This window comes from Thermobia domestica, chromosome 5 (genome assembly GCF_964235325.1).
Source record: "Thermobia domestica chromosome 5, izTheDome1.hap1.1, whole genome shotgun sequence".
NCBI classification, from domain to species: domain Eukaryota; kingdom Metazoa; phylum Arthropoda; class Insecta; order Zygentoma; family Lepismatidae; genus Thermobia; species Thermobia domestica.
In genome coordinates, this window is record NC_137458.1 from 213,759,565 (window position 1) to 213,773,520 (window position 13,956).

The window sequence follows — 13,956 nt, forward strand, 5'->3', positions numbered from 1 at the left end:
CTCTACAAATAATCAATATACATACCTTTTGATGATGTTTTCGATTTTACCTAGGTACACTTTAATAAAAGGAGAGTAGATGAAGATTTCTGGAACAACCAACATATCTTAGCCCATTATCTTCTTTGACAACACGCTACTATATTTCAACCTAGTACTTAAAATAAAAATACTTATTTGAACATGGCAATTGTAAAGTGAAAGTCAAACTTTAGAAATATATTCACTGAGCATCATACATACAATAATTTTATGTCTGCTACTATGGATCTGGATACATTGTTGTAACGAATTCTTTTTCAGAGAAAACTAAGAACAATGTGATGTAAACATTGTTGGTTACAATTGTTTATATACAGTACTTCATTCACTACAGCAGATCATATGTTTGTATGAATATTTAACTATCATGGGCGCCCGAAGAAAATTTTCTAGGGGTAGGGTTCAAATCCCTAGTTGCTATATTACGTTTGGTATTTTTTATTTGTATTAAGGAAATCTTAAGAAATTTAATACATTTTCGTGAGCCAAGGAGGGATCGGACCCCACTCTTCTCCCCTCTTCGAGCGCCCATGTTAACTATAGTGTAGAATATTCATTTAAAAGTATAGAAATTTCTTTCTTATCATAGTAATTGACGGAGATGGTGAAAGTAAGCATGTAGAATAGAAGAACGGCAACATACTTAAACTGAGAGTTTGTTTAAAAGAAAATAACATAACTGAAAATTACGTAAATGTTATCCTGTCGCGAGCTTCCGTATCTTATTTAATTTTAGCCTGTTTTCTGAATGGAATGTTATTAAGTTTACAGCTGGAAAGATGTCTTTAGGTAATACAGTTTCGCAACGAAAATCTGAAACTTGTCAATATATTTCTCTCTACAGAAAAACTGGGACACCCACGTTCTTCCTTTTCGTAATCATAAAATATTTTTGTACACACATCTCTGTAAAACGTATTATATCGATTTTTCTTTTTCTACGTAACTCGTAGCGGTTTCATAAACTTAATTATACTGTTTGAAAACACTTGTTTCTCTCGCAGTTTGTCTGTTAGTTTCCTTAAAAGACTGTGAATTTATTAGAATACTTTAACTTCTTTAGTTGTTCCCCCAAAGCCTTGGGATCATCGGCTAATTGCCTCTCTCTTGGCCTTAGGTAGAAGGCAGTGCACCTTGCGACAACTATTAGCCTAACTAGGCGCAAACCCAGAAATTTTTGTTGGGAGGTGTCCAAGCTTTTTTGGGGGGGAGGGAGGGTGTCCAATACTAAAAGCAACTCTGTCTGTCGTATTGAATGGGTATTATCCTGCACCCGAAAAGACGATATGTAATTTTAAAATACTTTCACGTATATTTTCAGAAAAAGAAGATCGAACTAGTTTTATATATATATATATATATATATATATATATATATATATAAGAGAAAGAGTACAAATAAAGTGTAAGATCAAATTTTCATGCTACATCAATCATTTCCTTATATATTTATTGAGAAAATGTATAAATGTATGTTAAGTTAGGAATTTTTGGGGGGGTCTTGACGCAGTGAACCCCCGTGAGTGCGCCTCTGAGCCTTACTGAATTATTAGGAATTAGCGTGGCCAGTGTTGCCACAATCCTAACTCTGGAGTGGGCTGAAAAATAGTACCAAATTGAAACAAAAAGGGCTGAATTCATTATTTTATACCAGTGTAATGCATGGCTCTATAACATGAAACTAAAAGAGGTAAAGTTCTAGAACAGCTCACCCCCACCCCCATCTTCCAAGAGCCCAAATCGAGAAAGTGCTTCTTTAAAAAAATAATATTAAAAACATTCAAATAGGAGGACCCCGAACAACCGTGGAAGTAGATGAAATGTTTCTCGCACGTAGGAAGTATATCAGAAGCCGCCAATTAAAAGGAAAAAAAAAAAACAGTTATGATCTTTGGTATGTATTGTAAGGAAACCAAACGCGCCTTTATTTCAAAGTGACCAATAAACCAAAACCGTAGTATGGACATATATGAAAAAATATATATGACGTCCATCTAGAGTCATTTGTTTCCCGGTATAGTTCGAGTTACGAATTTTCCACAGCAAGTTTGTAGCGTTATGCGGTGCAAATTCACAGAATGAATGTTCAACATCATTTTTTAAGAGTCCAGCACACAGTATGAGTAACATGAGATGTAGGAAAAGTCTTACTGACACTTGAAAAATGTGACTGTTTGTTAAATGATGCTAAATTGGATAGAATTGTACCAACTTTTTCACAAAAGGGGCTGAAAATGCCAGCGTGGTACCAACGGGTCGATGAATAACAAAAAGGGCTGAATTTGGTACAATTGTACCAAGTGTGGCAACACTGAGCGTGGCTGACATTAAGTCGTCTTGTCTTGCTTTCATAATAAGAATTAAGAATATCTAAATATTTCCCCTAATGTTTATGTAACCCCTAAATCTTAAGTGCTTTGATGAGTGTATACTAACGTCACTCACAAACGGACACGTTTTGTTATTATAATAAGGTTTCGTACCAGCAACACAGTATCTCATGATAAAGCGCGCAAATCATAAACATAAACATGGAACGTTAATTTTAAATATTTCGTTTTATTTCGTTGCATTTGTAGTGCTATAAGTGATATTACACTTAGAAACATCAAAGTCTAGCATAAAGGGCTGCGTACAAAAAGATTGTCCACGAGACGAGACAGAGATCGTTACATCTCTACTGTTCAAGTCAAACCAACAAACGAAATGTACAAAATGACAAATGTTTCAAGACGTTCCTATATTAAAAATGTGTAAATAGTGCAGTTCTGCTTTTAATACTAAAATCTGTGTCAAAATTGTTCAATTGCAAAGTTCTAAAATGTTGTGCGTGATGAATTAGGTAATACAGTAGACTCACAATTATCCGAGGTAATTGGGACCGAGTCTACCCCGGATACGCAAATCTCGGAAATTACGGTGATCAACTGTTGTTAGGTACAGTTGTACGTACTATAAATGACAAAACAATGTTTATACATAATTGTTTATTGTGGCATACTAAAACTTATTTTTTAAAAAAAACAACATTTTTACATACATAAAGTACCACACAAAACTTTTTTTTTCAAGAAGTCAGTGATTGTTTTCTGTGACATCTTTTGATTTATTTTGGACGCTTCGATGTTATAGCGATAAATGATGACAGATTGCTGAGCGTTTCGGAAATAGTTAGTAGTCATGCAACAACTATTGTAATCTGCATTTTTTGTTTAGACATTCTCCCTTAATCCAGAGACTCGGTTAACCGGGACTCGGATAATCGTGAGTTTACTGTATTATTTTTTATTGAGAGCACTTGGTTTGACATATCATATAAAATGTTTGTTTGCAAAATCTTCGTGGCCTGTGCTATCCTTGAACCACAAAGTGTATCAGGTACAGTTGTATTTAACTTCTAAACAAAGAAGTTTAAATACGTACTTTTTCTGAAAAGGTATCAATTTGACCGATAAGGTTCATCAGACACAAATCTCTCCAATTGAGTAAAATTGTTGATAAACTACCGGTACCTAATATATTGTACCACAAATAATTGTTAACAACAAAAGTATAAGTTCAATCGCAAAAGAAAAAAGATTAAACAAAAGGTTTAAACGTTAAAAAAAAAATATTTTAAAAGTTCTGTGTCCTGTTACAAGTAAAGTAGTTTTATCGTTCATGTGTATTACACTCAACAATTTGCTCAATGTATTTTCACATTTATTCTCTACCTTTTCTTGGTTTGTTTGGTATCAGGTCAGATGCTCAAGTGTGTTTTGCTCAACTATTAAAATGTGGGACATTTGCTCAAGTGTCTTATCTTGCTATTGATCATGAACTGGAAATCCATCACAGGCGCGAAAATATTGGCTAATGGCCAGAACGGGGGTTGAGATTTTCATATATGATAAAATATGTGCAGGGTTGCCACAAGTTAGATATCATATTTTCCATATTACGAAGGCAAAACATTGTATCTGAGCAATTCAAGGTACAAACTGGATTTCTTTTATTGCTTAAAAGATTTAAGAAAAAGAGAATAATTAATTACAAACGATACACAGTATGTACGAATTCTTAAATAAATAACATTAATTTCTCAGGTTATGTACAGTATAATTCAAATGAGCTGTATTGAAGGAGATTATATTAAATGTTCCATTGTTTGAAACAAAATGTTTTATGCGTAGAGTATAACAGCGATTAAGAATAGTAGGCCTATTAGCCAAGAGAAGAGATTTAAGGCTGTTTCGTCTTAAAAAGGAGGCTTGAAAGTGTTGTCTTTAAAAATGAGTTTTTGGAAGAGTTCGGTGTCATCTCAAAAATTCTCTCTCGACATTATGTTGGGTAACACTAATTCCATAATCTATATAGTACTATTATATACAAGAATGGAAGTGATTCTCTTATCATCGCCTAGATCATGCTTCTTTAGGTAAAAATAAACTGAAATTTTTGACAGAATATTCCTCGGGTGTACTCCACTAGCGCACAAAGAAATGAAATAAAGTGCTTATGGTATTGCGAGCACACAATATTCGATATTGCGTTGTCATGGTTAGATTTGTTTTACAAATTATGGCTATATAAGAGATTGTTCCTGTTACATAGAGAGGCAAATATCAAGAAATATAATAGACGTTTATTATAACACGATTAATTGCCACATTTTGATTTGTGAAAAATACGGGAAGATGTTTTGTATGAAAAGGTAAATAGCAAGAAGTATACCATATACGTAATATTATTATATAGTAAATTTTATATCCACGATATGTCTTTAATTGACGTTTACCCAGTTTTAGTTAGCACCTATAAAAAAGAGAATAGTGAACATCACCGGCTAGCACCACAGTATAAGTGCCGCTAAATGTGTAACTTTCGTGAAGGGGAAAATTTAAGTTTGTTTGTGTACCAGTTTTAGACAATTTAAAATAGGATTCTTGAATTTCATTTATGCACAATTATTCTTGCTGTTTACTTTGAAAATGATACCATATGTTAATAGAGAACAGCAGTTTACTTTTTTAAAGAATATGCTGACAATATGAAAGTATAAAGACGTGACACGTAATATGTTGACCTATCTCCAAATTCTGTTTTCTTCTCCAGCGCGAAATAAATTAACTAATCTTGTGTTCAGTGATAATGCAATATTTGTTTCGAGGGTGGAGGGTGGTGATTTTGAAAAAAAAAAATCACTTGCCAAAAACTGTTTTACACAATTGAGTATCTTTGCATACTATTTTGTGCACTCGAGGTTTCTTATTTGTGTCATGATCGCACAGAGGCCTTTATTTGAGCACTCCCGGCCTACGGCCTATCCCTTTTATTACGGAGGCAAGAGATAAGAAAGGATTTTTGGAGCACGTATTCCAAGGGAAATAAAGAGGTTTTTAAAGTTTTTTTTCTTTTTTAAAAAAATAATTCAGTATCTCACACATTCATGAAATTAGAGAGATGAAACTCAGCATATAAACTCTTCTTTATAATAAGAGAATACGTATTTTTAGCGCTTTCAAAAATGCCGTTTCTAGCGGAGACATTTCTATAATATTCAAACTTCTCTTCCTTTCTTCAGAGACTGTCGAATGTGAAGATTCGCTTAAGTTGGAGATGTGGAATTCAGTACATAGATTTTTAATTAAAAATAAGGGAACACATGTTTCAAGAGCAAAAAGAAGGTCATATTTATTATATTGAAAATTCCTTTTATTTATACATAAAGTGCCGAGTGTGACAATTTAAATTTCCGGTATTGTATTTATTACACTTTATCTTCCTGTAAGGAAAACAGAAACCTCTGCTACTGTATGTATAATCAGAATACGATAAAATATGTATTTAATAACTAGCCTTCGGTTGTCTGGGGACTTCGCCCAGAAACCGCCGTGTTTCCTCAGCCTACGGCCTCACATCTCATACACCTGCAAGCATACCGATTTTCAGTTCAAACATCAAGTTTCATGTTTCTAACTTTCGAGATCCCTAGATATGAATGTATTATTATAATCCGTAAAGAGGATTACGTAATATTTTATCATTTAATATTGAATTTGGAAGTTGTAGTATGGTTCTTTCAATTCCGGTTTGAGTAGAAAGATTAGTGTTGAAATGGAATATAGGCTATTCTTGGGACACTTAATTGATTAAAGAAAATTGCTTCTCGCTATCTATTACAATTTTTAATTTACAGTGATCAGCATTATAACCGGAAGAGAGTAACATCTACTTCCGGTTATTCTAGAATGTTAAGGATGAAGATGAATGTTGTCCTTGAAACGTTTAATCGATTACGAAAACAGGTTTCCGCTATATATTACTGTTTTTGCTATATAGTGATCAACGATAAAAGAAGATGTGTCTTATTTCTACAACTTGCGATTTCACTAGGGTGTTAAGGATGAAGATGAAAGTTGTCCTTGAAATTTGTAATTGATTTCCGAAAACCGTTTATCTCTGTCTATTTCCGTTTTTCCTCTGATAAATGTGGAAACCGGAAATGGCTCATTTCTACTACTTCCGGTAGGCAAATCACCTCCATCAACGAACTCCCTCGAGATAATCACTCTATCTATCTATGGCAAAAAACAGAATTTAAAAATTCGCATTCGTTCAAAAGTTATCGTGTAGAGTAACGGACGTATGTACTAACATTGTAATCTTATAAGTACCACTACGTGATCCTAATAATAGTAATACTTCGACTAGCTAGGTGTTTCGCCCTCAGACTCTTGCATATGTTCAGCCTACTGTCTCGCAGCTCATAAACGTACAAGCACACCGAATTTCAGTTCAAATACTAACTTTCATTTCTCTAACCATCCTGAATGCCGAAATACACTGATAATTTCAAGTACCAGGCGACTTTGCCCCCAAACCTGCGTTCGGCCGGCCCACGGGTTTACATCCCATGAACCTATAGAGTACCTAATTTCAGTTCAAATACCAAGTTTCATGCCTCTAATCTTCAGGGATCCAAAAATATGAACATCTTATTGTAATTGTGATCCTCACCTTTTTCTTTTCTTCTAGGCCAGATGTAAAAAATACGTATAGTGACATCTTATCATAATAATTGCATTCCCTACCTTTTCCCCACCATTTTTCTTCCTCTTTTTATTAAAATATCAGATGTTTCTAACCTTCAGAGATTCGAAATATCGATATATAATAATTGCAAACCCCCACTTCTTTTCCACTTTCCATTTCTTTTCTTACCCTTTTAGTAAAATATCAGAAAACGCTGAGAAAAAGTATCACATTATTTTAAATGAGAAATCTCAATACCAAATTTCAAATCTGTCACTTTAAGGAATTCGGAGATATGGCCATCTTATTAAGTTAATTTCCATTCCTATTTCTCCCCCTTCCCCGTCGAATTTCCAAAAATTCTTTTTTAGTAGTACCCTATGTCATAAATCTTACATATTGTCCAAATTTCAAGTTTATAGTTTGAGCAGTTTGGTCTGTGGGTTGATATATATTTGAGAAGTTTAATTAAGTCCAGTATGTAGGAGTCTGAACTAAAAAAAAAAAAAAGTAACTTAATTAAACTTGCAGGGCAGCTTCTTTCCATCAAGTATAGGCATATCCTGGAAGTGCGCTTTAAGCTTCAGCAAATATGGCTGCCATACCTAATTTGGCCGCCTTTGTCTATAGAAGAATGATGCTTTCCTTGATTTCTTACTTTACGTTCAATTCTACGGTCTTGAAAGTTATAACAAAATATTTTCGAAGTAAAATTTCATTTCGTTTGATATATAATACATTTTTGTAGGTTAGGTAGATATGAAGTTACAAATGATAGAGTAGGCTTGTGTCTGTTTCTTTCAAGAGTAGTTTTCTGATTTTTTAAAACTCTTTCATAAAGAAGGCAGATTTCATCAACCAGTCAAAATGTATAAATACATGAAATTACAGGAGGAAGTATGGGTGATGTAATACTGTTTTCACATTAATTTTCAGGAAGTGACACGACTTTGTCTCTGTTCCAGAAAGAGAACAAGACTTGTTAGAAATTACTTGGGAAATAGTTAATTGCAATAAGTTGTGAGTATATTCAACAAATGTACTTCGAATCCGAAATAACATTTCCAATTACACTTTTGTGCATCGTATGATGAAAACGCACTGGCTTTGTATCTATATTTCTTATACAGAAGATTTATTTCACACCAGTCACCCATTTCTCAGTTTTTACCTATAAGAGCAAGTTCGAGCAGACGACACGTATTGAAGGTGTACCATCAGGAGAAAACTTCACTAGAGCAAGATATTCCAGCAATTGATTGTAGATCGGAGGAGTAAATGAAGAATATACTCAATTACTTGTTTGGACACACCAGCACCAAACTTTTTTCTTTTTCTGAAGCTTGTGTATTGCAAGTGTAATACTCTCATGTACTTAATCCAACTATTATGTTAGTAATCTTCGAGATTGTACATGTCGGCGTTTTATTCAGACATGTTGGCGTTATATTAGTGTTGAACTACCCTCGAATTATACGTTACTTTTATGAATCTTTCGAAGTTCCTTCTTTATTTTTAATTTTTCAGAGTAATAGGTAACTTTCCTGTTCTGAAAGAAGCAGAGTTTATTACATGAAACCTAAATTACTAAAATAGAAACGCTCTGCTTAAAACTCGTCGTTTCAACATTTTCCATTTGAAGCAGCAGTGGGTGTGATCCAACTCAACTGTATCGCTTATGTCCCAGCAGTGCACCTTACCAGAGATTGGTTAATTTATGTGTCTTTTATGTACTATAGATACTTTTATAGTTTATAAAAAACTGAATTTTGCTTAAATAACGTTTTCTCTTCGGACTATTTGCTAAATAAGTTTATAGAAATTTTCGCATAATACCCTATTATTTTCAAATGTACCATATTTTTTATATATAAATTCTAATTATGGCATGTTTCTTTCATTCATCAATGTCTCCTATAGCCTTTGAGCGTAATTGAGAGAAGTTAAATTTGACTATAGGTCTATATACTACATAGGCTTTGGCAGAAATATTCGATGGGAGAGGATATGTAATAACTGTGATAATAATAATATCTTCCTATTGTGTTTTGTAGAGCGCATGTTCACTTCTCTTCCTGATACTCCCCCTCTCCACATAAATATGAAGAGTATGTGGGACGAACGATAAAAATCATATTTTCACATTTCTGAGATACTTTTTTTTTTTAACTGTTTTAAATTGCAAATTGATTTTCATCGTTCTTCTCGCCTACTCTTAATACTTTTTCTCCACTCCCTGATATTCAGGTTCCAAATACCAACGATATTCTCTCTCCCCATTATTTGTTTATTTAACTAAAATAAGTAAATTTGATTTTCCTTCTTTATTTACAAATAATAAAATATTTGGAATTTTATCTTATCTCCCCCTTTCAAAAGTTCTTGAGGTACACTATGCAATACAATACCCCACTCTGGAAAACATTGGGAATGTATAAAATACAATCGGGGATCTCATCCAAATCTCCTGTCCAATGCAGTTATGGTGTGGTGCTTGAAGTAATCGTCTCTACATTTCCTTCACGGTTTGGTTAAAATATCCCTTTATTTGGATAAGTATATACTGTAGCCTGTTAAAAATTTTCTGAACATTTGGAAGCGATGTAACGTAATGCCTATAAATTAACCCTCCTCCACACATTAAGATTGTCACTTTTCCAAAATTTAAGTAATCTGAAATCCATTCTATTTAAGTAGTAATTAAAGTTTAATCCAAGTCGCCCGATCCCTCCCCCACCTTGGATCCACGCTTGCCTGGATGGCCTAACCAGGATGTACGGACTCGGGATTTGAACTCGGAATCTTACGATTAGTAAGTGCAGCACAAACTATGTACCAGATACTATTTTAATATTGTCTTTTCTTCTTAATTAAGATTGAAGGAAATTTTGATAGAACTACTAGTAAGAGTTATGCCTAGTACGTAGGATAATAACAAAACATTTGACCAAAGAACGTAACTTTAAATTAAAATTGAACATCTCTTTCGAAATAATAATAATAATAATAATAATAATAATAATAATAATAATAATAATAATAATAATAAAACTGACTTATTCGGCATATATTTGAAAACTTGGTCCTAATGGCGTCAACCCTCTGGTTCGTGGGGTTCCTGGTTCAATTCCAGCCCGAGCAAAGTAGGCTTTGTTGTGAGCACCGTGTGCGTTGGTTTTCTCGGATCCTACTGTTTTCTCCAACTTCCTTTACTCCAGCATTGTGATCCGTCTCATGCTTGTGTCCTTTAGCCTCGGTGCATAATCATAAGACGTTAGGCTAAAAAATAAAATAACGGCGTCAATAGAAATTCGATACTTAATCAACATAACTTCTTATTTTTGCTTCGCTTTCACATTGAGATAATTTAGTCAGTACTTTTAGGTTGTGATATGTTTTTAAAGAAAAGTTCAGTTAATTTATTGTAAAACAGACATTTTATATTGTAAAGTCTTAGTTTATGCTTCTTTTTCAGTTGAACTAGTTTCAACTATGCTTAGTTTACCATATTTTTAAAAGCAACACAATTTTATGTGACACACTGCAACCCTGTCTATCGGAGATATTTCATAATAGCCTGCAGCGAAACCATCCATCCCCTTTCTGGTATTTGCTAAGAATGCAGCAGGTGTCCCTTCTGTTTCGGTTGATGATCATCAGATTAAGAAAAAAGATAACCACTTTAGGAAATGACTCTAGTTTAGAGACTTGAGGAAATAGACACTTGGGCAAATGACCCTATTTCGGTTTGTTTATCTTCATTTTAATTCTTTATTAACATATAAAGTAGTGTAAAAATAATAAGCATAAGCATTAATGATTCCAAAAAATGTTAATTCTTACCAAGACATATTGAGCCTTATGCAGAGTCGTTTTGATGCGTGATTAGTGCCATACTAAAGAGTTCGACTAACATATGTTTCCTGCAGTAATTAGTCTGGCTTTTAGTATGCGGCTAATCATGTCAAAATGACTCTGCATAAGGCGGATTGTCTTCTGTGAATATATGTCCAGTAAGTAGAAATTAACTAAATTTGTGAAAAAATACTTTATACATGTCATATCACGAAATCTTCACTTCATAACCAACCAAATCTCTGAAATTTGTTGTAGAATTTGGTTAATACGTACTTATGAAACTTCAAAAGACATTAAACGTCATTGCACTGCCAGAAATAAATCAGCGTTTGAACAAGATTTTGACTTTTTCTTTAGAAACAACTTTTCGTGATTGTTTAATATGTTCAAAATAGTCGTGAAGTGCTCTACTAGTGAGCAACAGGGAGTGATCCGGATGAATTTCCTCCTCGAAACTACGGAATTCTCTCCGGAGAATACCTCTGGCCATGTTCAACTGGGATTAGCAGTATTTTCGTAGTACTACAGTATTTTCCCGTGCATTAAAAATCACTTCCCATTACCCCGAAAATTGCAAGTCTTATGAAATCATCACTGTCAGATAGAAACGTTGCACAAAATAGGATTGTTAAAAACTCCGAGAGGCGTCACGAAGCAAGACACTAATTTCTTCATAGGTCATGAATATGAGATGCAAAACGCAAAACATTCGTTCTATCTTTTATTAGCCTACATTCTGCATTGTGAAGTGGTGCATTTTATTACACATTCATAGATAAACACATGGTTGAGCGAAGACGCTGTACTTAATTATGCAAGAACAACTTCAATCCTACATTTTTTTCCTATTTACAAAGTAATAAAACATTAAAATTGTGAGTTAGTGATTAATATTAATAAAAGCAAATTACTTTATAGAAACGATTTTCTTGTGCACTATTTTGAAAACAAATACTTAATGATTTATGTGATTTTCCCTTAAGAAGTGCAATGAATTTTAGGATTCAAAACAATTCTTTCTTATAGATGAAATGTTTTAATTGGCGTCTTCTTTTTCATTTTCATTTTTATTTTTATCTCTAGGTACATTTATATGGATTCAATTCTTGTGGAAAATATGAAGGAAGCATGTGATATTCTGCAAGCTGCTCAGACATACATTTTGCCTACTTTGGTTGAAGCAAGTAGTAGATATATAATCGAAAACCTTGCTCCTGACAATGTGTGTAGGCTTCTTGAGTTTTCACACAATATTGGTTGTGCTGTTGTTAAGAAAGCGTGCTTAAAGGTAAAATCTTTTCCTAAGAATTTTAATTTATCTAAGTGTTTAGTTTGAGATATTAAATTAATAGGCTATACACCACGTATTTTCATAAGACATGAATATGCAATATAGAAGAAAGCGAAACATTCATTTTACCTTTTATTATATCCTACGTAATATGATAGATCAGAGTATAGGACATTCGGAAAGTAATTATACATCTATATAAACACGATTATATGTCGAGCGATTGAATTCCGTGCGATACGAGTGTTTTTTTTTTTTTTTTTTTTTTTGCAAAGGTTAGTAATCCAGCGTTGTGTGCAGTTTGCTTCCGCGAAACAGTCAGGCTACTGACCTTGAGACGAGAAGATGGGTTTAGTTCTTTATTGTTGATCGCCTTCTAACGGCTGTTTTTCTTTTTTTTTATGTTCCCTCAGAATGGTGTTAACTCTAGAATAGTGAATATTTTATCTTACATCTTCCATGAATGCATGTTCTAATAGTCTTCTAGGTACACCGGTTCCTAACCAATGTATTGTAAGCGCGCTAATTGAGAAATTTACGGAGACTAGATCGGTAAAGAACTATGAGTGAAGTGCCATCAGTACTCGATGAAGAAAAATCTAGATCTTTACCAAGATATTTACCAAGCAACGTATCCCAGCAGGTCCATACAAGAGTTGTCCCAACAGAAAAACATTGATGCTGCAACTGCACACAGAGTAATTCCTAAGAAGCGTAATGCCATCCCTTATAAAGTGAAAGTAGTTCAAAGTTATTGGCCACAAACTGTAAAAAGCGAATTCAACATTATGAATGATTTCAACAGTTTCGAACAGACAGCTTTGACGACATTTTTAACAACATTTTTATACCGATTCTGTTACCAATCTTAGTTGTTTCAAATTATTAACATATTAAAGTAGTATACGATTTCTATTATCAGTATAATCACCTTCACAAAATATGGTAATTCGAACCCGGTATTGGCAGAAATAAAACATATTTAATTGTGAACTGCACTGACCTCATTTTATGGTTTGCCGAAAACTTGCATGTCGTAAATGAAATTTCCTTACATGACCAGAAGATTAGGATATAGATTGCAATAACCAGAACAGTCAGCTCAATAAACAATAAAATTAGATCGTTATTGTGAAATCATTCACCAATTTATGGGAAAGCTAGCCGAGAACAATTATTTGGAATGGCTATTGCGCATACAGCCAGGAAGTCCATGAAGTTACTCAAGAAGTTTTCGGAGATTGAATCATCTCTAAGGGCGCTGGCTACCTCCTTCTCTGGACTGAACCTCACCGAATTTTTAGTTCTGGGGAATACAAAAACTAATGTTTATAGAGGAAATCCCAATACGCTTCAGGAACTTCAAATTGCTGTTCATAATTTTACCAGAAACGTTCCACAAGAGCAACATGTGAGAGTGTTAGCGTATAAGAAAAAATGTCTGCAGACATGTCTAGATGTTCATGGGGACCATTCTCAACAATTAATGTAAGGGTAAGTCGATTATACGTATTGATGTACTAATGCATAATAGATGTATAATTATTTTTCGAGTATGGTGTAGATAGTTCTGATTAGATGGTAAATTGGTTAGTTTGGAATTTCATTTACCCTTTAGAATTTCAATACATAAGACGTGAACCTATAGCTTAATGAGAAATCTGAACCTGATGAGTCTCCGCCGGGAATCGAATCTAACTAACTCGCACCAAAACCAATAACCTGAACCATTTAACCACTGCAAATTTCTT

At 33.7% G+C, this 13,956-nt stretch overlaps 1 protein-coding gene across 1 annotated transcript in view; it reads left to right on the plus strand.

The window, feature by feature from the left end:
* LOC145686392 (BTB/POZ domain-containing protein 6-like) overlaps nt 1-13,956 on the plus strand; it is a 92,510-nt gene that overhangs the window by 51,566 nt on the left and 26,988 nt on the right. Inside the window, exon 5 of the mRNA XM_081759668.1 lies at nt 11,998-12,202. Coding sequence (XP_081615794.1) covers nt 11,998-12,202 — 205 coding nt within the window. The remainder of the gene's footprint in view (nt 1-11,997; nt 12,203-13,956) is intronic.